Source organism: Xiphophorus maculatus, chromosome 7 (assembly GCF_002775205.1).
Source record: "Xiphophorus maculatus strain JP 163 A chromosome 7, X_maculatus-5.0-male, whole genome shotgun sequence".
Classification (NCBI taxonomy): Eukaryota; Metazoa; Chordata; class Actinopteri; order Cyprinodontiformes; family Poeciliidae; genus Xiphophorus; species Xiphophorus maculatus.
This window is the reverse complement of record NC_036449.1, coordinates 8334848-8361272: the sequence shown is the minus strand read 5'-3', so window position 1 is coordinate 8361272 and position 26425 is coordinate 8334848. Positions and strand designations below refer to the sequence as shown.

The 26425-nt window shown below is 42.5% G+C and overlaps 1 protein-coding gene across 3 annotated transcripts; it reads right to left on the bottom strand.

The window, feature by feature from the left end:
• Window positions 1-1535: 1535 nt before the first annotated feature.
• Window positions 1536-25014, bottom strand: LOC102232452 (ankyrin repeat domain-containing protein 50-like). Of its 3 annotated transcripts, none has more exons than XM_023336551.1 (4): window positions 24894-25014; window positions 13883-14623; window positions 6832-7049; window positions 1536-5864 (listed from the first exon to the last, which is right to left on the bottom strand). In XM_023336551.1, exons 2-4 carry the CDS (start codon window positions 14329-14331, stop codon window positions 2335-2337), a joined length of 4197 nt encoding a protein of 1398 aa, XP_023192319.1. In that variant the 5' UTR covers window positions 14332-14623; window positions 24894-25014; the 3' UTR covers window positions 1536-2334. The 3 variants fall into 3 exon arrangements, with proteins under 3 accessions (XP_023192319.1, XP_023192320.1, XP_005803056.3); XM_023336552.1 differs by having other exon boundaries at window positions 13883-14460; XM_005802999.3 differs by lacking the exon at window positions 24894-25014 and adding an exon at window positions 14696-15140 and having other exon boundaries at window positions 13883-14460.
• Window positions 25015-26425: the final 1411 nt, after the last annotated feature.

The following is a 26425-nucleotide window of genomic DNA, read 5'->3' as shown; positions in this document are numbered from 1 at the left end:
TTTCTTAAGACCAATAAAAAAGGATGTGTAACATAAATGTCAACTTGTTGAAACTGTACCGTTTATGTACTTTATACTTTGTCGGTGCTACTTTTGCGTAAATCACGGTGTCCTTGCGCAGCAGCATGGAGATGATGATCCTGTGGCTATGAGGAGGTGCTAAGGAAGCCCAGGTGGGTTTAAAACCAGTCGTCAGCTTGTCTAAGTTGTTGGGTCTGGTGTCTTTCATCTTCTTCTTGCTAATAGGTCACAGATCCTACAAGGCATTTAGGTCAAGCCAGTTTGATGACCAGTTAAGCACAGTGTGGTCAGTCAGTAATTCAGCTTTCAGTAACTTTCTACTCAGTGGAGCAACAGCAGTCATTTAGAACCTTGCCTTTCAAATGCAATGCTAAATGTAGCTTCTTCTGAAGAGTTCTTTGAGCGACATCCTCCATTGCCCAGGAAAGATGTTCCTGAGTGACGTTGTGTGATTCAAACGTGGTTTAACACTAAGACTCCCAAACGGCGCAGCCCATTTCCTGGATATGTTTGTGTGAGTTGGCGCTTTAAAACTCTTGATTCCAGCTGCGGTCAACAACTTGTGAATCGTCCTCAAACTCTGAAATTGGTGTTTCTTTGCAATTCGTTCGAGAATAGGCGTGTCCCAGACACAGAGGGTCATGTTCTTGATCTAGACCAGTTCCTGATTCAAACCCCACACATCCTGGACATGAGTTGTTCAAATTTCTACATATGTATATTTCTTAAAAAAACCCCAAAAAAACAGCATGACCTTCAAAGTTTAAGTATGTAAATTTAAATATGTGTATGCTGTGTCTAAAATGAAATTATTTGCATGTATGCATGAATTTGGCCAATACTCAGATTTCTCTTGTGCTTATTTTATACCACAAATTTCTGTTAAACGAATTGTTATTGATATGGTTGGATATATTACTTTATGACTGTCATAAAGTAATATATTACCAGGAACGACCTAGGTGGCTTACCTTCACTGGGGAGGGAGCCGATGACATAAAAAGCAGACTTTTGCATGAATTTGTCAGTCATAATATTTCTATATTAAAAAAAAAATCTACTTTTCATGGCGCTGATCAATTATTCATTTTCAAGGAAATTGAATTTAGAGTTTTCATTAGCAGTTAGAGCTTATAATGACTGCAAATGAAGGTCGTTGACGCCGAACCTGGGGTAATTCAGTTGAGCTAATTCATACAGAAATCTAAACCTTTATACATTAAGGTAAAACTTAAAGCGACAAAGAACTAGCGAAGACATTCAGAGATGTAATTCTGACAAACCTCACAGCTATTCCTCAAATAATGAGCGAAAACCACCAGTGATGGTGTGAAAAGCCCTCCTCTCTAGTATCAAAACCGTCCCGGGTGGTCGCCATCTGCCCCCTACCAGACTTTCATCTCTGCGGGATGCTCCTGCTTCAGAAGATGCCTTTGACATTTCGTTTGAGTGCAGAACACAGTTATAGCTCACACAAAGCGAGCCAGAAATAACCACGCCAGGCACACGAGTGAGATTTTCAAGCATTGGTTGCCATTTTAATTTTTGAGTGTAATTAATATGAACAGAGTTAAAAAATATCAAAACAAGCAAAGGAATCTTCAAGCGACATACGAGTCTCCCGACGATCCTCCCACATCCACACCAAATTTTGTTGATTCAGATTTAGCTTTCCTTCCGGCATGCTCACAGACAAACTGCGGGCAGGGCAGGTCGTCGTTTGTGGATTTCTGAATCAGCAGCCCACACAGCAGCAGGCTTCAGCAGGTATCAATTCACTGTTTGTTTTCTTTTTAACGTGTGTAGAAGTAGCAAAGGATGTAGTCTTAGTTCTTAAAAAAAATATTAGCTGATTCAAAGAAAAATCAAAACCGAAGCCTTTCTGCTGTTGAAAAAAATAAGGTTAATTTTTCATTTGAAAGCTACAAAATGAGGGGAAGAGTTCTCAGTTCTGAAGGAGAAAATAAATTAAACAACGCTAAAATTGAAAAATTTGTTCCATGAAAAAATGCTGAGTTATGACAGTTCAGGGTGGAGGGGGAAGCCTTACTCCACAACATAAAGTGGCAGAAAATATGCAAATATTTGTTTTGTTTTTTTAATCAGAAACCTTGGCTTTTCTCAAAGTTTTATGAAAAAAGTGACAAAAGATCTCATACTCCTGTATCTGAATACAATGAGTTCAGATGTCTACTTTGAACCATAAAGAAGAAATATATGTTTATCTATCATTTTAACTGTTGATCACGTGCTCAAATAAAATAAATCCTAAAGGTTTATGAAGAAAGACCAAAGACTGAATGATCTACTTGTTCACAGGGGTGTCTCTCTTTTGTATAAGGCTGCACTGGTGGGGCCCTCAAATTGTAGCTTGATGGCCTGTTTCAGATTAAGGTGCAGGTCTGTAGTCACCATAACATCATCTGTCAAGGCACTGCTAGGTGGGGTTGGGGAGAAACTGTAACAAACAGGTGCTAAAATGTTCTGGGGCAGGGCATCCCAAGCTTCCACTTGAGATGGGCTCTGTAGTCTGTATGGGTAGTCCAACGAAGGAATCTCTCTGCTTTTTGCACTGAGAGGGCTGTCCTTGCTTGGCATTATACCAAGAGAAGCCATGACTGAGTTCCATTTACCACCTGCAGCTCTTTCTGCTTTTATCAAGTTTGAGTTTTGCTTGTTCTTCTTGTCATGGTATTCAAGCCCAGAAGACAAACCTTTCTGAGGGGGATCACAGTTGTGTACCATAGCCGTAACGGTGCAAACAGTAGGTGGAGGAAGGCATTTTGGAAGCCTTTGGCTACTTCCATGGAGACTCCCCATGCCCGAGCTCCCCGGCGGAGGGAGGGTGGAGTGTCGGCTCCGACTGCGTGGCAGTGAATGTTGCTGGATCTGCTGGATAAAACTGAGACTGTCGGCTGGCACTGTCTGCACAGTAGCAAGTGAGTGGCAGGTAGACGAGGTCTGGGAGCTTTGCATGGAGTGGAATCGTTCTCCAGTGGAACTGGGAGAGGACACTGAAGAGGAGGAGGTAGCGGCCGTCACTTCGACTCCATTACCCTCCAACATTCCCGACGAGACGATCTTGTTTGGTTTTGAAGGAGATACAGTACTAGAATTAGGCAACAGGCCTAGGTATGGCTTAGCTCCGTAGCTCTCCAAGAGCCGTACGATTGTAACATGCCCATGTTTTCCAGCCACTTTGGCTGGACTGCGTCCATATTTATCTATGTGGTTGGGATTTGCACCTTTTTCAAGAAGCATTTTCACAATGTTAACATGTCCTTCTTGAGCTGCGATGCTCAGAGCCGTTGCCCCTTGATGGCAAGCAAGATCTATATGTACACTATTTGCTTCCATGAGACGATGTCCTACTTTTCCATTTCCTGTCCAGGCCACAGAATGCATTGGTGGTCTCCCTTCAGTGTCTTGTGCATTGGGGTTTGCCCCGTGTTTTAAAAGCAAGTCTACAATCTCCACACTGCCCTGCCAGGAAGCCACATGAAGAGCTGTGCGGCCCTCGGAGTCTCTGGATTCGAGTGGCACGCCTCCTTTTTCTATGACAAGAGTGGCCATATCAAGGGAACCTTCGAGCACCAGGAGGTAGAGCAGAGGCCGACCTTCTGCATCGCGCACATCAGTATCAGCCCCTCTCTTCATAAGGAGTTCTGCAACCTCAGTATGGCCCTCCAGAAATGCAGCACTCAATGCAGAGTGTCCATCATATGCCCTATGGTCAATCGGAGAACGTTTGTCAAGTAGTAGCTTGACAGCACTCAGGTGGCCTTCTTGGGCTGCCAGTATAAGAGGGGTGCGTCCTTCAATGTCCATCTCTCCTACTCGTGCCATGCTCCCTTGATCTGTCAAAGCAGCACATACGGCACGATGGCCTTCACAGGCAGCAGCATGCAGTGGGGTCCAGCCAAGGTCATCCTTATGATTCTCATCCAACCCTCGGTCCAGTAAGGCACGGACTACTTCCAAGCTGCCCCTTGCTGCTGCCAGGCACAGTGCCGTCCTGCCTTCACAGTCAATGGCATCCACATCTGCACCCCAGAAGAGCAGCCTGGACACTGTGTCCATGTGACCCATCGCTGCAGCTGCCAACAGCGGTGTGACAGCAGCTGCGGCAGAAATGCTTCCGTCAGGGCCAGCCGATTCATCTACATCTGCACCTGCTTCCAACAAAAGTTCAACCACATCTTCATGGCCTTCATAGGCTGCAAGAAGCAGTGGCGTCATTCCATCATTGTCTCTGTGGCCTGGATCTGCCCCACGTTCAAGTAACAGACTTGCTACCTCTCCGTAACCTTTGATCGCTGCAGCAGTTGGGACACAAAGAGCAGCAACTGACAGGGCAGTACGTCCATCTCCGTCAGCTAGGTTGACTTCTGCATTCTGGTTCAGCAATATTTCGACGGTTTCGGGATGGCCCATGTAGGCAGCGGCAATAAGGGGTGTACGCCCATTGCTGTCAGCTTTATTAATTTGTGCCCTATAGTCCAGCAAGGTGAGGACAATTTCCTCGTGACCACCCCATGCAGCTGCTCTGAGGGCAGTACGTCCCTCACTGTCGCATCCATTTACATCTGCGCCTGCGTCCAGAAGTAAGCGGACAGCCTCACAGTGTCCTGCCCAAGCTGCAGAGCGCAGTGCCGTCCAACCTTCATTGTCAATGTGCTCCATCATTGCCACTGCAGTCTCTGTGCTCTGGCTTTTCATCCATTCTAGTAAGATAGAAAGAAATTTGACATGACCCTGTCTGGAAGCCAAAGTCAAAGGAGTTTGACCGTGATGATCACTTATAAGTGGATCAGACCCATGTGCTAGAAGAAATTTAGCTACATTTGCAGAACCCTCAATAGCTGCTTTCGCAAGCAAGGTCTGTCCAGAAGATTCAAGCTGGTTTACAGAGTGCCCACTATCTAGCAGTTTCTTTATTGACACCTCCATCTCCATTGGGTCTAATGGATCTCCTTGCTCAACTGGGAAGCGTGTGCCGACACTGGCCCGCTTGTCGGAAATACGGGCTGGCGAAAGAAGTCCACTTTTCATTAACAGCTGAGGGACCTCCTGACTGACCAGTGGAGGAAGTTGAGCAAAGGACGTGGAGAGCGTTTCATTGCAGCTAGGAGTGAGAGGAGGCAGGCCTGTCCACAGCATCCAGAGTGCCAATAATGAGGGGTTTTCTTTATGGTGACCCGAGCAAACTAAGTGTGTGGCTAACTGACATGCACCTTCGGGGTCTAGATGGGGTCCTTGTAGAGTCAGAGACATGGCAAGCATGCTATGGCCTTCAGTCTGGTTACAGAGATACTTCTGCGTGCAGTATTTAACATCAGTCAGCCACTCTGTAAAGCTGGCATGAAAAAGTAGTTTGGTGCCTTCAGGGCCATCGATCAAGAGGGGAGACAGTGTATGAAGTTTTTTCTGGAAGTCCTGGACGTTGAGTGTGGTGTCCTGAGTCCAGGCTGCTGTAAATAGTTGCTGAGTTGTGAGTGGACTTGGAGCAGCCAAGAGCACATTGAGGAGAGGTCTGACATAGATAAAGAGGCCCCGAGGGAAGAGTCTCTGGCAGAGCCAAAGGTAGAGTCCATTGAGAGTCCCAGGGATGTCTCGAATCTCTCGAAGACCCACGAGCCCAGCTGCCACTCCATCCAACACTCGCTCGAGAAAGAGAAAACAGCCCCCACTCTTTATGTGCAGGAGATTGAGCATGTCTGCAGTGTCGGGGGTGAGCTGACGCCGCAGCGCTGCCTCCTCATCCAGACGACAGAGGATGTATTGCTGAACATCACGGACTGTTGGCGGCTTCCGTAAATCGTCCAGGCAGAGTCTCCGGAAGCCTAAACAAAGAAATTGTTTTCTTTATAACTTTGCTTATTGTTTTATTGAGCTTAACCCTTTCATGCATTAATTATAATCCTTCATGTCATGATTTTTTTGGTAATTTTCTTAAGGCATTAAAAAACGTTGGGGAAAAAAAACATTAAAAAAAGATCAACATTTTTTTTCTAAATGATCAGTTGTATTTTTCTCCAAATACAAAGTTGTTACTTGGAAAATACATCTCTAGTATTAGTCTTAGGAGTTACTTGATGTCACAATATTATTTTTACCTGCAAGAGTCATCTACAGCAGTAGTAGGGTCTGGATTCTCCTGAGTTAGTTTTTTTGTTTGTCTGCCATATTGGATTTAACAAAGATGTTTTTGCATTTACAGTACAGGATGGCCAGTAGTTTATAGTGTATTGTATGATTCACTAGTGTCCACTTCGGTGGTCTGTGTGCATTTAGAACATAAAATGCACAGGAAACGCGAGAAAATGGCTTTTAGATAGCTGTCCACTGCAGTGACCACTACGTATAAAAGGGTTAATTTCATAATGATAAATATATACCCAAATAATCACAAATATTTACATTGGTAATACAGTAATGTAGAAAAAAACGATTACAAGAAATGCTTGATTGTAGTTGTTGCTGTGTAACACAACAAATTTAAAAGGCAGTTATTTTTCACAAACAGGCCAGATTGTTTTGGGTAAAACTATAAGTTATATTGACTCATTTTCTTAAAGGCAATCTAAAAATGTGTTTTAAGATGACCAGAAACTGTTAAATGTGATAAAAAGCACAACTGCCTAAATCTGTGGGGGTAAAAACTTTCTCACGTCTTTGTACGTGGTGGCAGAGTTAAGTTCAGTAAAGGAGCAAATAACCTACTCCTGGGTAATCAGGCGACATCGGCCTCACAATTTTCCAACCTAGGGTCTAGTGACAGAGACAACACAAACACAGGAATTCACATACCCGAGAACATCTTGCACACATCTTTGTTTTGGCGGCGGATGGAGCAGACCAGCAGCAACCAGCTGGGCAGGAGATGCTGATTGTTGGCCAAGAGTTCTGCGATCGAGCCGCTCTTCTCAACTCTTTCGCCTGGCACGCACTGAACATCCAGAGCATCTACCACTATCATCAGGGTCTGGGCAGGTGGAGGGAGGCCCAGCAGGGGTTCCAAAACTGCTCTAAAGATATTATATGGGAGCAAGAAACACACAAAAAGAAAGAAAAGATGAATGACTTAAAACGGCAATGTAAAAACAGCAGGAACTGTGGGCGGCGGAGAGACTGAAAGGAACAGAAGAAATGTGAGGACGATTTTTTCACACATGCACTGGAGATTTGAACTCTAAATAGAAGCAAAATATGAAGCAGCGCAAATCAATATAAGAACTACCTTGCCATTACTTCAGGCAATTTTCATTTTAGGGTGGCAAAGGTGATGTTTCTTTGCTTTCTATTTTATACATTCGTAGCGTCTAACAATAGCTGAGGCCTTTAAAACCACGGACAGAAAACAAAAAACTAAACTCGATGACTTGTTAGCAGTTATTTCCATTAAAACAACAGCTGCACAACAACGGCCGACAATGTTGAACAGTTATCTAAGACAGCAATTTGTCTAAAGAAACCTCCTTTATGCTGTGCAATAATAAGCAGGGACACCTTACAGAGCTGTAAAACAATCCAATGCTTGGCAAAAACCAAACGAGTATTGGCCTTTAAGGAGCACAGTCAACACCCACACCCTGCCTGCAGCCAGAGGTGACTCAGGTTAGTGGAACTTTGGGATTTTTCCCTCCCTCTGCTCTGGACACGCTCACACACATGCAGATCAATACATGGGCATGTTAAACAGGCACCCGCAGAATAGTCTCAGTCATTAACGGCTCCTCCTCTGCACGGATTTCTCAATCCATAAAACGGAATCATTTTCTGTGTTGTGGAGCTTTGGTTCATTTGCACATTTCCCTCACTTCAAAATGACACAGAGAGTTTTTTTTTGTTTTTTTTTGCACTTCAGAAACAAAGGAGATTTTGTCGGGCACGGCTATAAATATCAACACGCAAAATTGCTATTTGAATTCGGTGCACACAGAGTGTGGAGGAGAAAACTGCTTATTCAGATGGATCCCGAGGCTAAACAGATGTAATTTTTTAGGATAAAATAATAATAGTTGCTATGTATGTGTATGCATTAGGCATGTTATATTCAAGCTGTCTCAACAAAGCAGAGAGCTGCCAGATATGTGTTTCCTCCTCCTCTGGAGAAGGAGATAAACAGTAGTTACTGGATTAGCGACCTAACGCGTAAAAGCCAATGACGTCTATTTTAAGACCTTCACCCACAGATTTATATTTTTAAAAATGCCACATTTATGTTGCAATAAAGCAGATACATTAATCTCTCGTGTTTCTTTTTGATTGTTTCAAACATGACTTCAAAGCCAGTGAGTAACCGGTTAGAAAATGAACAAATCTGACGCGATCTGGGAGGAGACGATCGGTAATTAAGCGAGGACACGAGCTCGGTTTAGACAGGTCACAAAGAGGCTAAGCTCAAGCATTTATTTTACCACAAATACAGGGTGTGTGCTTGTGTCTGTGCACTGTGGTTATTGTTAATGTCTATGTTTATAAAGGCCTATGAAGGTCCACTAGTTATCAGGGAGATTTTATGTATTTATTGTAAGAGGTCATCAACCCAAGAGAGAATAAGTAACTAACAATTGACAGATTGTTTTTTTCTTTTTTTCTCAGGATGACCTCAACACTAACCCTGAGATGTGTTCACTTCAACATCAAATGAATTCGTCACTGTTGACTTTCGCTTAACAGATCAACAGGTTTCTGATGGCTTTGGCATCTGATGTAAACTTGCTTCTCCGAGAAAAACCTTCAGTGACGTTGCTTAGTTAAAGATGCACCAATTTTGTGTCCAAATCTCAAAACTCATTATTCCACAGCTTTGACCTGCTGTCAATTATACCAGATTGTGATGTCTCTTTAAGAAATCTGTAATAAGTTTATGGTTATCTTTGTCTAATTTAAGTTGTAAAAAAAATACCCTTGACAACCAAGTTCCCAGCAGCTAAGATGACAGGCTAATATTTTTTAAATTTGCCCTGCAACAACTACTGTATGTATGTTAGCCTGAAAAAACTCAAGTTTATTTTTGATTCCCAAATCTTCTATGTGAGGTGTTTTTTACTTTTATATCTGCAGCAAAATGTCTGATGCAGCCACACGCGTTATATGAAAAGTGGATGCAGCCACCTACGTTTGTTCATGTTTTTTTTTTTTAGTTGAGACGATGAATGTTTTGACAATTATTCCCTCTGGTTTAGGATGCTGTGCAGCTGGAAGGCCTTTTTGCTCTTGCTTTTTACTTTTCGACAGTTGTTACGAAGCGTTACCGGGGCAACAAGAGGAGTTGAAGAGAAGGGTTCGTGGGTGAAGAATAAAGTTCAAACCGTCTCTCCCGCTGATCGTAATGGCCGAGGATCAACTCCAACTCTAACCATAGACTTACTTACTTACAGAGGAGCAGCAAAAGCAAATGAGGTGGGTTAGCGGCGTTTGCTAACAACTGGCGGAATCATCCAGAACATGTTACTGAGGAATATTATCTCTGCTGCCCAGAAACTGAGCTGTTAGGATGTTGACAGTCTTCAGTCAGAGGCCTCTTCAGATTTGTTGCGATACTGACTGCTACCGGATATCCTTCCTGCCAACAGCACCGTCGTCCACACTGACTACTTGAAGATATTTAGGTGATGTATGTAACGGCAACATTTAATTTCTCTCTTTTCTACGTAAATTAGAATTGAATTAAAGTGGCTTTTTTTTCCCTTCTTTTTTTTTACACTGATGGAAAAGTTAGAAGAAAACCATCCGTTGTAACACAGTATGCATGTGTTTCAAATACATTCCTGGTACATCATTTACTATTTATCAGCTTAAATTTCTAGTCATCCTATAATAGGGCTAAAGTTTGGCTTCAAGCAGCTCATCAAATGTTGCTTATCAGCGCTCTCGGGACTAATTTCTTGATGTCTTGACTCATCTGTGTATATTTAACAGCCCTGACGTTCTATCGCTGGCCATATCCTGCAATTAAAAGTAGATTTTTAAACCCCGTCAACCCACATCTAAGCTCCGACGAGCTTATCGAGCCGCCGTGCTCTTTACTCATCTGAATAAAGCAGCACTCCCCGACTGAGCACGCACACACACACACACACACACGCACACACACACGCACTCCAGCAGGAAGTGCAATTAACCTTTTATGGCTGCTAATGTTTTTCCACCTCATTCAGGTTAGACGGTGCTGGACTCACATCTGCGGGTGACCTTTGAAGCTGCGATATAATGGGCCTTATTGAAGGGGCGCGTGTCATTGTGACACCTGCAGTAATTAGAGGGCAGAGTTGGTGACAAATACACTTGCGAAGGCAGGATGTAAATCACTTCATGCGCGTTCGGACCCCTAATAAACCGCATTCCTGAGCTCTCGGGGATGCAGCCATTGTTTCTTTTTAAGCTATAATTTGGATGAGATCAAAACGGGTGACTGGGCTGGAACCGCGGGCGAGACCACCAACATGAGAAAATGACTGTTATTTGTAAATTGCTGCTGAACGCCACCTACTTCTCGGATGGATTTTGAACATTTGTGAATTTCTGAGCTCACTTGAAACCATTTTCATGAACTTTCTGAGCACTGAGCTCAGAAAGTTCAAGGTTTTGTTTTTTTTTTCAGGAAGGCATGAACTATTAACTGAAGCGCATGAATTAAGGAGGTTTTTTACGAGATCGGATTGCTGTAATTTCAAATGGAAAAGCAAAGTGGGTCAGAGATTGAATTACATATTAGATTTTAGCATTCATCACATTTCTTCTTCGTGAATTTACATATCTAAAAGTGACAGAGATGCAAAATAAACTGAAATAAAGTAGAGATCCTTTGCAGGTGAAAAAAATCACAATGTTTGTAGATGAAATATGTAATTTTTGAAGTAATTGTGAATTTTTACGTATCTCAAACAACAACGTTTAGGTAAAATAGGAAAATACAACACATGACACTGGGCTGGAGGTTCACCTTCCACCAGCAAGACGTACAACGCAACAGGTTGAGAATGAAAGCATTTTGGAGTTTTAGAACGGCATAGTCAAAGCCCAAACCTATATCCAGAGATTACAACATTTTTTCAATTACTTTCTGAAAGCCCTAATTCTTTTTTTTTTCTCCAAAGCCAGGAGGAAACAGACGGGCAGGAAACATTAAAAGTATCCTTTGCAGTTTAATGACTCAACTACCTGTTAGTCTATGTGGCTTAAATAATATGTTGATGCCTTTAAGTGGGGGTTTGAAGCGGTCGACAGTAACAGTCGACATCCTGCTGCTTCTGGTGGTGCTGATTTCGTTTCACACACCGAGACAAACTCATTGAACTTTTGGTCTGCACAGTTTCACGCGGCGGGAGCGGCACCACAGCAAGCAGCCCGAGCCGCGTTAATGACCCGCTGGGCTCAGAGAGCCGCCCCGCTGCTTTAAGATGCACGTTGCATGTATGTTGTGTTTTGCTACCTTGCACACACACACACACACACACACGCACACACACACACACGCACACACACACACACACATGCACGCCTCCATCACATCCGTTTATTGATGGCTGTCCTCAAAAACAGTGCAGGCTTTTTTTTCCCTCTTTGGGCTCCAAACGGAAAGCGGCGGCTGGCGGCGAGCCAGTCCGTGGGGAATGTGGAATCCAGTTCAGCACTTCACACCAGAGGAGAGCAAACACGAGCAGGAGCTTGAAAGGCCTCGGACTCGGCGCAGAACAAACACACCGGGGAGAGGGCTGAAAAGTCCCGGAGAGGAGGGTGACCTCGCTGACTGGTGCCGAGACGGTCACTGGGGCAGGGGAGGCATTTTTCACCTCTTTGTTCTGCTTTTTTTTTCTGCTCCCCCCCCCTCCCCTCTCTGGAAGGATGTTGTGTCGTAAATAACACTGTAGTATTCATTCACACTGGAGAGGCCATTGTGGTGCTCCGTGAATGGGCCGCATTATGGGGCGTGAAATAAATATAAGTCGAGGAAAGAATGGCTATCGCGCTCCTATTTTTTCCCCCTGCGACTGTCCTGGCGTCGACTTGCTTCGCCCGCGGTCAAAAGATTTTAACATTTACATGCAGTGAGACCACCGGCAGTTAAAACGCTGAGAGATTCAGCTCTTTTTCTTAACATAAAGGATGCTTTTTAGCTACAGTGCGAGCAGAAGCCGCTGTTGTGTTTGTTACACAAAAGAAGGAGGAAATGGAGCCCTTTTGCCAGAGGTGATTTATTAAAAGTAAATCCTGGAGATGTAGGGTGAAGCTATGAACCAATCAGAACAGGGTGTGTGTTGATTCTGACTTTAAAGCTACTTTCATGTCATTTTTGCTTGACGAGTGCTTTAAGAGGAAGATGCAAGGTTTGTTGAAATTTTAATTTGTGTTATCCCCTCATCCCATAATGCTGCCACCACCATGTTTTACACTAGCAATGGTGGGTAAAGGGAGTTAATTTTTATGCCCTTTGCATGCAGCCACGAAGTTAAACCACGACCTTCCTCCATATGTTTGCAATTATGAAAGTTTAAGTGACAAATTTTTTATTTCTCTATCAGACAGTTATGACTGAACACCTTTCATATGTTCCTGTCTTTGCACTGGTTTCATTCAGGAAGATCCTGAGGGATGCACGGCCTCCAATCTGTATGTTTCTTGCAAATAACAATCAGGTCCTCTGTAAATAAACACCCAATACTAACATGAAGACAGTTTCTAGGTTCATGTTCATCCTGTGGAGATGTTTGAAAATGTCCACTTTGGTTTTCTTAGCCTCTCTTGGACTAGCCGTTAGCTTTAGCCTCAAGGATCATCTAATCAGAATATACAGTAAGAGGATGCTAAGAGGCTTAGCTACTGCTAGCAAGACAAGAACTAAACTTGAAAAATCCCTAACTCTCACATTTAGCCTCCTATAAAAGAAAACAAAATTTTATAATAATAATAATAAACGTTTTTTTGGATAGCCCTTCATACACTAGGATAAATAAAAACCACTAGGTTGAGTAAAGTGTTTTATGAGATAAAGCATAAAAAACTCAAGGAATAAAACAGGATAAAACACCTGGGATAGCAGAATTAAGTACAAAGATTAAAAATCATCACATTACTGTGTATTAAAAGCCATATTGAGCTTATATGCCTTGTGTCCTTATTTGAAGAGGCAGGCCATTTGGTAGAATTCAGCTTGGGGATTTTTGCTTAGCCTTTTAAATAGTTTTTGCAAAGTTAAAAACGCAAACTAGTTCTGAAAATCTGCCAAATGCCAAAAGTTGAAGTTGCCCTGGAAAAAGTGGAGCAAGCTGTTACTCACTGCAGCCATAAAATCAAATTTACTCCAGGTGACCTAAATATAAAGCCGGTCATAACAGGGTTAAGGTTACGGTGGTAGTCAACTGGGTAATACGCTCCAGATCAAATTGCCAAAGTCGCAAAAAGACTGTCAACAAGCTTAAAGGAGAAGAAGGGGGTGTTATGAAGTTTTTAGTAAAAACATTGGACTGTTTGAACAGATTTACACTGCAAAAACCAAAAGTTGCAGAACAGGTTTTTGGTTTTTCCCCCAGGTTGCTTTTCACATTATGAATCTGATAAGCCGTTTCTCGTGAGGACACATGTCGGCTCTCCTCCTCAGCTCCGTCAAAATAAGGGTAATAACACATAATGTATGCTGCTTCGGGTTGGAAATGAGCCACGCGCATGCCGCTGCACGCCGCAGCTCCCGTTTCAGGATGGCTGCAGCACCTTCCAGCGACTTGCCTGTCTCTTTCATTGGACAGGTGATATAGACGGGAAATCTCACATAGGCTCGGGTTCACAAAGTGCTGTAAATCCTTCAAGTGACATGAAAGTATTATCATTAATTCATTAACGGCTAAGCAATACCAACCTCTTGAAAGTGTCCTCGGGGTCCTTTTGACAGTTGAGGGGCTCCAGAGCAGAAGACGCGGCCGGTTCCCTGAGGGTCTCTTCGTAGCCAGGAGGGAGAAGCGGGGAGGCCCTCAGCTGCTCCACCAGGCCCAGGACAAACCTCCACAGCACCGTGCTCCTCTGGTCCTCCCTGTGGCAGAAGTGGGACGCCAGGCAGCGCCGTGCCAGCCCCGCAGCCAGGCCCGAGTCCGAGGTGGGCCACGCCACCTCAGTGCACAGGGCGGTCTTGCCGGCACCGGGACCCCCAGTCACCAGGAGGCCCGCCGCCTGCCTGGATGTGGGACGGGCATCCAGGCAGCGCCTCAGCTTGTCCAGGGCCCATTCCCGGCAATAGAAGCGCCGGCCCCGGAGCAAGCTGGCGCCGCATCCGTACGCTGAGCCGCTCATTTGCTCCGGGGGTTCTGACATCCAGGAGACGAGTCGGTGCACTCAACTTCACATCCCATACCCCTTCAAACGGTCTCACGCTGACTCTTAAGAAAGGTTCCTGTTGATGTGGTCTGGTAATGTTCCAGGTGAGTTCCGCAGCTGGATTTCCTTGATTTGTCGCAAGGATAAAACAAAGAAAAAAAAGAAATACTTTTAAGTGAGCTTCAGTTGTAACTCGTCGTCCTCTTCATTCATTTTGATGTTTTTTCCTGTTGGATCTGAAGCGTTGCGGTTGCCGGTCTCCGCCATGTGTCTCTAGCAGATCGAGGAGCTGCTCAGGCAGAAAGCAGAAGCAGAAAGCCAGGATGAGTCAATGAAGCAACATTTTTCACATATTTCTCACCCGGCCCGTGTCGTCTTCCGTTTACAAATTCTTTTCTCTCCCCTTCCAGTGATCGCCTGTCTTAGGACATCGAACCTTACTGTCAGCTTCAGCGTGAAACTGCCTTTTGCTTTCTCTCTCTCACCCGTTCTCCTACCTTCTCTCTCCCTCTGCCTCTCTGTCTCTCATGCGCTCCGGTTTTTCTTGTTTTCTTTTTTTTCTGTCTCCACCCTCTCGTGGTGTGTCTCGGCATGTTCAGAGACAGCAAGGAGGAGAGGGAGGACTCGTGTGGGAGCGAGTTTTCTCCTTTAGCTGACAGGAGGGAGGAGTCACCTGGGGTCAAGGTTCAGTCACAGGACAATAACACGCCACACTACACGTTTAGGTGTCGTGATTTTCTAAAAATCCAAATTAGACCAGTTGTGACTTTTTAAATTAGTGATTTGAGTCTTTATGCTGAGTTTGCTTTGTGTAAATCTGAGTAATTTATCTGCGATAACAAATATGTTTGCATAGACGCTCAAGAAAACTTGAGAAGGACATTTAATTGGTGTAGAAATATGCACACACAGCCACAGTACACCATAATAATTACTCTATATTTTTAAAGCTGAGAATATTCTCAGGGTCAGATGCTGATTTTACCTGAGGTGGGTTTTTTTGAGTCAACATGCAAAATGCAGAGTGTAGAGGAAAATCATGTGCATCACCTTGAGCAGACCAAGTAACCCTAACCCTAACCCTGAAGCAGTGAAATCTTCATTTCACTACTTCAGGGTTAGGGCTAGAATTCGAATTTTATCGTGATATTTCGTGGAGCTATTGTGATAACAATAACAATCATGATTTTTAAAAAAAAGATTTGTGGTTTCTTTTTCAGGTGACTGCATGGCGTAGCATTCATAACGCTGCAAACACAAAGACGGTCCTTGAAAAACGTTCTCAATTAAAACAGGATTCTTCAGGACTCCACTTACTAAAATTAGGATGATTTATGTCACTAAACTGCACAAAGTAACGGCATTCAGTCATATCTTCAAATTTACAGATTTTTTCCCATGCTCTCTAAAACAAAGAGTGAAGAAAATGTTAAAAATAACATTTACGATAAAACTGTCGATCGAGGCAGTTCTTCAATGTGCTTATTGTGTATAGCGATGGTGCGTTAAAAATAAGTGTGGGAGACACAGCCCTTAGTTTACAAATATATTAAAACTACAATTTTAGATGATTATATTGAAAAATTAAAGAGTACAGGGTGTCCCCCAGTGTATTATAAGCCTGGCGGGCCACCAGGCTTTACTTGTGCCCCCACCAGGCTAAGCATTGCCTTTTTCCTAAGCCTTTTTAAAATGTTTGCATTTTCTAAGACTTGACAGTTGGTGCTCAGGTATTAATCTTCCAATCTTTTAATAACACATAATTATCAAGTGATATTTTCACATTTCCTGTCAAATTTAAACATTTTTTTAACTCTAAAACACAACAGGCCGCTGGATGAATGACTGCTCTTGCGCCCAACTACCGGACTTATCTGGCAACTTGGATCTATGGCTTTAGTTCAAATATTTTATCCTGCAAGGTAACATACTGCAATTTGAAAATGACATACTACTGAAATTATATTGCATAGTAAAATCCAGCCAGAATGACTAGACTTTAAAGAATCCAGTTAAAGAATGTTTAGGGTTCCTGTGACAGCATTAACACACCGCACCTCATTTCACGTCAGCGACTAATCAAACATCAGCAGAACTGAGATAAATCTGACAGATTATAGGCAAGATTTCTCACTAGACAGAGCAACACGGGCAAAAAAACAAAAAAAAGCACACTGCTGTGCATGTGAGGCACAAAATGACAGGCAAGCGTCACTTTGATTGAAAAGTGCAAAGTTAATAACATCAGTTTCTAAAACCAAGCATATCGTGTTAGAGGAAGCTGATGCATGTTTGTTGGACACGTCTGCTGTCAGCCTGCGAGAGAAAACTCCTGACAATATTCCCCAGGAAAATAGAAACGTGTTCTGCTAGCAGGGAAACTGATGACAGTACTGAGGAAAACTGGCACCGGGCTGTGAGGACGTCTACATTCTTGTCATTACTGGTGGTAAAGCATTGTAAACCTGGCAAGCGGCCGCTATGAAAACAAGCCAAAGTTTTCACTGACATGCTGTCAATGCGGAAGTTAAATATAGTCAAATTTTCTGCCTCACATTCAATTGGGACTTCAAAGTTTGCATACCAAATGAAGTGACTGACAGCGAGGCCTTTGTTAATATCTCTTATGTAACTTGTTTGCATGGTTGCACATTAGTAGAAAAAAAATCTATATCTATATAAAATCTCTATTTAGTGTCAGTGGATATTACTTTTAACCTCAACGACGGTTTGTAACATGAAACTATCTTTACTTCGATATTGCCAGACAGCTGCTGAGACGTGCAGATGGTAAAGAAGCAGGAACTCTGGCCATCTGCCTGGAAACTGGCCATCTACTTTTTACTGGAGAAACCTCATCTCTCAACCACGACATTTACTTCTGTGTAAATTAATTGCATCGCTAGGCAACCAGCACAGACAATGTGACGTATAATTAAGCATTACTTAACAACACCAGACGCCCACACCAACCAAAAACTTCTTGAGAGTTTTTGTTGGAAAAGCTTAAAGACAGCAGATGGGAATTTCACTTGGTTGCTACTTTGCAAACAGCGGAGATGAAGTTTGACCAGGGATGAGGCAGTCATGTTCTTTTTCTGTACCAGATACTGACGAGACTTAAATAGGAATAAGAGTTTACCAATGCCAACTCTTAGTTCAATACAATACATAAAATCAAGTGTCGGCCTTAAGCTTGGATGTTGTTTAGCTTTAAAATGCAGTGAAATAAACTACATTTGATCAGTATTGTATCATCAGGGATTCTATCCCTATGCAATGCTATGGGCAGGCCCCTATTGTTCTACACCTCAAAATAACTGCCCCTTCCTACTACCGTTAATGCGGCTCGTACCGCTGCGTGGCCCCTCACAATATATATATCAAAACGTGAGGCTCAATCCTGTGAGGGGAGCTATTACTTTTGTTGGCATTTCGAGTAACTGTGGCGACATAATTAACAAAAAACGAGCCAAATTTAACTCAAAACAAAAGTCTAACTGACACAAAACAGTGTCAGTTAGACTCAAAATAGACAGAATTTAGTTTGCCCCTCTGAGCTGCTCTTTAGAACCACAGTGATGGCAGAACGTCAGAACTACAGACATGGTGGAACAATTGCTATAAACTCGCATCTCTGAATGGTGCTGTTTATGTTATATCGTATATGCATATCATCTAGTGGTGGCAAAAGCAACAAAATGCTACTATGCTCTGGACATGATGACATGCTTTGATTAAATTAATAAATGTGATTCCAGTACCAAAAAATTAACTTTATACCAGATGAGTCTCTCTAACCTGAGAATGTGAACCTGTACTGGGCTGATTCTGTGCCTTCAAATAATTTTAACAATACTCCTGGAAAAGATTCATAACTTATAACTCTGAAACAGGAACAGGTCTGAAAAACAGCCTGTGTGCTACACTCAAGAGAGAGATTCATTTGATGCATCAAAGAGTGATGTCATCACTGCTGATGTCATTGTTACCAGTGGAACTGAACATTCTACTGATGCATTAACATCAAACACGTTTTGAGTGTCAGGCGAGTGGTTTATATTCAAAGTCTATGTGAAGCGTTGGATGCGCTAGATTTGTCAAACACTCCAAACGGTTCAAATCGCGCCGCGCTAGAGGCTTGAAGCACGACGCAACGGCCCTCGACGCGCCTCCACATAGACTTTGAATGCAAACCAGCTGTGCCTGACGCTCAAAACGTATTTGGTGTGAACGCACCATTATATGTCCAGTGTCATATTAGGTCAGTGCTTCTCAATTCCAGTCCTTAAACCCCCTGCTCTGCATGTTTTAGGTGTGTCTCTGTTTCAGAACAGCTGTTCCAGAACAGCATGACCTCTTCTGCAGTCAAGTACTGCAGTAGCATGTTAATCACCCACAGATTCAATCCAGGTGTGTGGCAGAAGGGGAACACCTAAAACATGAAGGGCAGGGGGGCCTGAGGACCAGAATTGAGAAACACTGCATTAGTTCCATCATATTAGGACCAGGCTTTGGTCCTAATATGATGGACTCATTGTTTTGGGTCAGGGGTAACATTTAGAGGTAAGATGCTAATTAAGTTTTAGTTAGGGTTAGGGTTAGGAATAGACTAATATTGTTTGGGGTTAGGGAAAATGTGTGGATTAGGCAAAATCGCAGCTACTAAAATGAAGGAAATCAATGCAAAGTTCTAATATGGGTCGAAATAGTTTTGACAAACCTGTACAGCATTTTGTTTTCTAAATCAGTATAAACAATGATGATATAATATTAGGGTGTTTTTCTGCCAATTGTGTAGCTGCAGTGTACTAGTAGTCTAATGCGTTGAATGTGCTGAGACACATTCAACAGACACATTCAACAGCACATTCAACGCACATTCCTTGCGTTGAATGTGTCTCAGCACATTCAACGCATTAGAAACCAATCAGAACCTATGGTTTGCCTTTTGGTTCTGATTGGATGTTTCTGGATAGTAGCAGAGCTAGATGCATTTTCGCAGATTCTCTGTTTCATATTCTACTGTCAGACACTTTTAACAAATATTCATCCATCCATCATCTAACACACTTATCCTTGCGCACACACATTCACACCTCAGGACAATTTAGAGCAGGGGTGGGCACTCCTGGTCCTCGAGGGCCGGTGTCCTGCAACTTTTAGATGCATCTCTACTTCAACACACCTGAGTCAAATAATGAGGTCGTTAACAGGACTCTGGAGAACTTGACTGCACTTAGGAGGAGATTCAGCTGTTGGATTCAGGTGTGTTGGACCAGGGAGACATCTAAGAGTTGCAGGACACCGGCCCTCGAGGACCAGAAGTGCCCACCCCTGATTTAGAGAGATCAATTAATCAAGCAATTAATGCCGAGTGTTAGCAAAGCCTAGGTTTGGATAGTGACCTAGGTTAGTGCCACTAGGTTAGTGCCACCTGGGGGTGGGTCGGCGTAAAGGCCGAGCCGGGCATAGACTGGCCTTCATGCCAACGCCAACATGAAGCCCCTTCATGCAACCAGTGGAAGTTGGTCGCATGGACGTCTCTCTTTCCTCTGACCTCCATGTTTGTGTGGAGGTTTGGCTTTGCGTGGACTCCTCTGATTGCAACCTGGGTGTGGGTTGGTGCAAAGGCCGAGCCACACTATGCATGGAGACCCCTGGTTGATTGGAGGTCTGTATTTCGTTAGACCTCCCAGATAGATTGGACGTCTGTCTTTCCTCGTACCTCCCTGGTTGATGGGAGGTCTGTCTTTCGTTAGACCTCCCTGATAGATTGGAGGTCTGTCTTTCCTCGTACCTCCCTGGTTGATGGGAGGTCTGTCTTTCGTTAGATCTCCCAGATAGATTGGACGTCTGTCTTTCCTCGTACCTCCCTGGTTGATGGGAGGTCTGTCTTTCGTTAGACCTCCCTGATAGATTGGAGGTCTGTCTTTCCTCGTACCTCCCTGGTTGATGGGAGGTCTGTATTTCATTAGACCTCCCTGATAGATTGGAGGTCTGTCTTTCCTCGTACCTCCCTGGTTGATGGGAGGTCTGTCTTTCCTTGAACTCCCCTGTTCGTAGGGAGCCTTCTATTTGCAGGGGAGCCTCTGGTTGGGTGGAGACTCTAGGATGGTTGTTTTCCAGAGCAAGTTTTAACTTCACCTTCAGGTCTGCAACCTGACCCTGCAGAGATTTCACTGTTTCCTCCTGTTCTTTGAATTTGGAAGCTTGCTCTGTGTGACTTTTGAGCTGCTCCTCATATTTAAGTCTCACTCTATATTCTTCAACCATTACTTCTATCAGACCTTTATTGCGGGAGGCGTATTTTTCAGCCTCCCTCTTGAAGTAGTCCAACTGTTGAAGAACGCTCTTGTCGGCTGTAACTTTGGTAGAGCAAGAAACCTTTGATACGTGGATCTCTGGCACGTTTCTTTCATGTTCGCGTTTGACTCGCAGGTGATGTTCTTTTACTACCATTTTTTGCAGTTTTTGAATCTCCTCCTGCTGTGATTTGACTTCAGCCTGGTATGCAATCCTTCGTTCTCTTTCCTCATGGAGATCAAAAATCTTACCCTGCAGTTCTTTTTTAAGATCGTCTACCTGCTTTGTGAGATCGATGACGTGTTGGCTTGTTTCTTCCACGACTTCCACCGAGGGGGTAATCTCAAAGCCAGCAGAGGGAGTTGTTTCCTGCTCGACTTCCAATGATGTTGGATTCTCTAAGTCGCCGGAAGGACTTGATTCCCCCTGGATCTCTGTTGATCCGTCTTCCGGCTCAATGGGGCTGTCTGTGTCTTCCTCGAAAGGGAAAATGACAGCGTCGTAGTCGACTTGGATGTTCAGGTCCATAATGTCGACCCATGAAAGCTCAGGTGGAAAAGCTTCATGTTCACAAGCAATCTGTTGTTGCTTCATGTCGATGTTCTGGTAAATTCTTGCTTCTCTGAAAGGCGTGTAATATCTGGAATCGATATCCCGCTTGCTTCGATTAATTTCGAACTTGCTCTGAAGAGTGATCTGTCGCGATAGAACTGAGGAACAGGTCTGAGAAACACTGTCTGTGAGCTACATTCAAGAGAGAGACTCCTTTGTGGTATCATAGAGTGTCGTCATAACCGCTGATGTCATTGATACCATTGGAACTGAACATTCTATCAACCTTATTCCTGGGAGGCTTACTGGGGAAACGATGAAGGGTCTTACTTCCGTCGCCCACCAGAAGTAGAAGTATTTCATTGTAATTTGGAGGGTTTTTGGCTAATCTATATTCATGATAGAAGTTACATCTCTGTTTTCAGTTATTGTACAATATTTAGTAAACTTGTTTATGGACACCGTCTGCTATCAGAGAGCTATTCAGTACAGAGGATTGTAATTATGAGCTTAATCACGGGGAGCAACAGTGACACCGCGTTAAGTTTTGTAACGGAATTTCAAAATAAAAGCCTAAATATTCCTCTCAGGGTAGTGCTAACTAATATTAGCATTTACTATCTTTTTTCTCTCAGGTTATTGCACTGCCCTGCTGCGCAAGACAGTAAATTAACCTTAGCACAAACCTTTGCATTTCACTGCCCCCATTAGCATTAGCCTTTTCCCTAAAAGAAGCTTTTAGCTATTTTTCTTATTTATTAGCCATGCTTAGTACACTGAATGGAGTGATGCTCCACATGCTACTGACAGCATTTTGGCTAATGTTAGCAGTTTGGCTCATTTTAACTTGTACACTAATTTCAACATACTGAATGGCATAAGTCCATGTTACTCAACATGTTTGTCAATCTCCACATGCTATTGAGTACATTGTAGCTTACTTTAGCATTGATGCTAATTTGTAGCATCAGAACACCCACGAAGTGTGCCAACCGACAGGCCCACTTTGGCAGGCCTCGTTTAAATTTCTTCAGAAATTTTCTAGTTTACATTAGCATTTTGACAAAGTTCCAGGTATCTGCTGTTTCTTTTGTCTTGTCTGTGGCAAATATTTTGACTCAATAATGTCTGCTGGATAGCCTTACAGCTTTAGTTTTTAATAAACTCACATTTGCTGCTACAGATGATGTTTCTATACAGTGCAGTTTGCTGAAATGCTAGGCTAATGCTAACATGCTGTCTCTCTGTTTTGATACGACTCTTTGACCATTTTGCTTGTACCGAGTTCTAGCTTGTTCCAGTTAATTGTGTACAAACAAACTCAAGTAGTTTGTTGTGTTATTGTGTTAGTTGAAAGTTGAACATTTTGTAAGTTTTTGTAATTTTGTAAAATTGTATAAGTTGAAAATTTGTTTTCAACTCAACAAATTGAGTTGAAAATTTGTTTTTCTTTGCATCCTTGCTTTGTACGTCGTTAGGTTTATGTACTGGTTCAGCTAAGTTCATCTTACAGGAAAAGTTTTGATTCATTAAAATCAACGCATTAGCATAGCACTTAAGTACACTGCTCTGCAGGAAAACATCTTAGCGACAAGATGTAAATAAATCAAAGGCAGAATGTTTTTAGGTAATGCCCTGACAGAAGTCTATAGCAGTTTTCTAGCTGACCTGATTGAGCAACAAATTGGCCTACACACAACATATCTGTATCTTCAAGGAACAAAACAACAGAGTTTAGTGGATCAATGCTAATGTGAGCCACGTAGTACTGAAGAAATGCTGTTTCCTGTTACAGGTAATGAGCATTCAGGTCTGAAGTAGACCTTATTCATTAACTTTAATGTGGTATTTATCTGGAATGTTTCATAGTCAGAAATGACTTGGTTTTCTCCCAGGTACAGATACTGCAGTTTTGCTTAGCTTTAGCTGTGGAGGGTTTGATTGCTTAAACAAAGTTCTTAAAATGTAGATTTTACGAGGAGAAATCTTATTTTAAAAACTAACTCTCACCTGCAGCCAGGTCACTTTGATCATAAAAAATGTAATAATTGATGTTTAAAAACAGTAATTAGAGAAATGAATGTGGTTTGGTTGTGTTACATTAACCTGTCAAACAGGAAGTGTATTTAAAAGCAATTTGTGTGAAAGTCAAACATGGCCAGGAGTTTAAGCACTTTTGATAAAACAATTATCTGAATTGCAATGTCGTTATACAGAATGCATTTGCTTTCTTTCATGTTTCAAATCAAGCTGTTTATAATTATCTTTTTACTCACTAAACACCCAGCTTCCACCTCCAAAAGATAGTTTGGGGGGTTTTTTTGAAGTGAGAATCTGTGAATATGTTAGCACTGACAATCTCTACCTGCATTTCACAGATATTGCAGTGAGAAATGGTTAAGATAAAAAAAATACTGAGGGATAATGCTGCAATAATGACAAGAAAAAGTATTTTACTTTTACAGAAGTAGTTTTTTGAGTTTGTTGCTGTTTTGTTAGCCAAACAGCTTCCATGATTCAACGCTAAACTACAAAGTCGGTCGGCTTCATCGGCGTAGTTATAACATGGACATTGCTCAGTTGTGGCAACAAACTGAACTTCTTGTGAAGGTGCAGAAATGTAATAAATAATATTTGCATGCCACGATTATAGCATCTGTCTAATACAGTTTATGGAGCTATCATAAGCTTTACACAACCTCACTTCAAAAAAAAAAAAAAATGCTACACTATCCCTTAAAACAAATACCTTGAAGAGCCAATCACACCAAGTGAGCCAAGAATAGGCTTGACACAACTGATATACAGAAAATAGTAACAAAAAACAGAGAAGTGGGGGATCCGGTGTTTCATCTTGGGCCTCCAGAGTGACTCAGGCCGCCTCTGGCTCGGACATCAAACCAGGATCAGTGAATGGTCAGACAGGAAGTCAGCCAGTTTTAAAGTTACACCCAGCTAAAGCTCAATGGTAAACATTTGCTTTAAACCAACAAAATGTTTAAATGACGTCTTTAGTACATGGTGCTTCACGGTTTTGCTGGGTTATTAAATTGAAGCAATAAAACTCTTTTGTTTTCTTTTTTTTTTTTTAAAAAACATACCAGCAACATCTCCGGCCTTGCGTCACAGCAAAACCACAATAAATTATGGAAATTCTGTATTTTGCTGCAAACTACTACTGTAACTATTTTAAAATTTCCACTACACGTTTATGGATAGTTGAAGTATAATTTCCAGTGTGTGTATGAAGGTCTACAATCAACTAGCTTGTTTCCCTCTTCTGTTTTATTCACCCCAGTGTTTTTTTTTTTTTTTTTTAAACCTACTCGCCTGCAGCATTTCTGGCATTTGTCCTTCAAAACCGAACAGCAGCCGGCGTGGGAATCCACAGGTAACCCGCGGCAGGCTGTCCGCCGGTCTGCTTCCTCTGCAGCAGTCAGTCTTATCTCCCACGCACCGACACGCACACCAGTGACGAAACTACAACCGCCGTGGAAACGTGTAAAACTGTCGGCTCGCGCGCTGCTGGCCGACGCCATTGTAAACAAAAACACGAACGGTGCGATGAAACATCTGTTTTCGACATAACTCCCCCGTGCGCTCATATTTAGTCTCAGCACAAAATGACACATTTGAGGTTTTAAAAATATATATATATATATATATTATCTTTTGTTTGTTAGAAACCAACCCGGTGTTACCTGACAGACGCTCTCTCCATCTCCATCTCCGTCTCCGTCGACTATCATTACAAACACACCCAGAGCACTTCACCGGATGTGTCCTCTTTTTATGTTATCACATTAAAGGTGAGTCCTTCTCTGTCGCTTCTTCTCCCCCCCCCCTCCAAGAATTACTATTTTTCCCCCCACCCCGTCTCGTGCTGACGGTCTGTATCTGCTTCCTTTCCCTTCTCACTCCTGATGGTGTTTGGTAGGAAACAAAGGGACTCTGTGTGTTGGACTGAATTCAACTGAACTGCAAAGGTCTGAGAAACATTAACGAAAACAGTCAAAAAAAGATAAAAGAGACTTTACTATGAAGCAAACTTATGCATTTTTTAAAATCGTTGTTTTAGTTGAGTTGTCAAATAATAGGAAACAAAAAATTTAATGACTGTAAAGTCCAGTCATGGGAGGAAACATAGAATCCAGACGCTGCTAATTGACCTATTTGATTATTTAATCATCTTTATGAAAGCAGGAGATTGTTTTTGCTCTCAGGTGTGTGTTAGCACAATGTCATCAGCAATTGACTTTAGAGAAGCAATTGTTTTCATTCATCAGTCTGGGAAAGATTATGAACCCATTTCCAAAGTATCTAAAGTTCACCATGCAAATAGTGAAAGTTTATCTGTTTTTGTTTGTTTTGTGTTTTTTTGGCTGGAGATGCACCAATGAGTCACCAGGTTGCAGTTGGCCTATTTTTTCTTTATTGGCTCTGATGGCCAAGCAAAAGAGCTGCCATCTTTTTATTGGTCTAAAAAACATTATCAAACCACTTTTTATGCAACTTATCATGGGATCGTGTTATTTGATGGTGATTATTCTGTAGTGTCTTCACTCTGTGTGGATTTCAAAACTGCTACCTCTATCAAGCACCAGTACTTTCATGAGTACTAATGCTTAATTTCAAAAATCAGAGTAGACATCAAACAAGATTGGAAGTTGGGTAGGAAAAGCCTTATTGGTGCATCTCTCGTTTTTCAAAAACGGGAAACCATTTAAGATAATTGTGATCATTTCATGAATTAGTATTATAGCAAATTTATCTCAAACGCCAGGACAAGGCAGAAACTCCAGCACGTTGAGTTACCCCGAGATCTCCGCCTCATACTCTTCAATTCTCAGTTTGGATGTTTATTGTTCAAGTTCATGACAGGACTGTCGCAAAAAGACCAAACAATCATGGTTAGTTATGGTTTATGTTGAATTGTTGCTGGGAATATCTTCTTCCCTGTAAAAAAATCATTTAAAAAGCTGCATCTGAAAGAAAACTTGTGAACAAATAACACAGAAGAGCAAAGCTGAGACGTGTGGAGAAAACCTGACGCAGCGTCTCAGCTCAGACATCGCAGTCATGGACAGACGGTTCCTGGGCTTGTTCTGCAGCCTGCACCTTACAGTCAGTGAGTCGATCATGAACTCCCCAGTGAAGCAAAGGGTTTCACCCCCACCCTCAGTCTGTCAGACAGCTCCAGCTTGTTCATTCATCAAACAAACTGAGATAATAA

Excerpts from the sequence above, each read along its gene's own strand:
- LOC102232452 (XM_023336551.1), bottom strand. The coding sequence starts at position 14,331 with ATGTCAGAACCCCCGGAGCAAATGAGCGGCTCAGCGTACGGATGCGGC. Across the intron at positions 7,050-13,882 it reads CCCGAGGACACTTTCAAGAG|AGCAGTTTTGGAACCCCTGC; the intron begins GTTGGTATTGCT and ends TAATATCTTTAG. Across the intron at positions 5,865-6,831 it reads TGTGTGCAAGATGTTCTCGG|GCTTCCGGAGACTCTGCCTG; the intron begins GTATGTGAATTC and ends TTCTTTGTTTAG.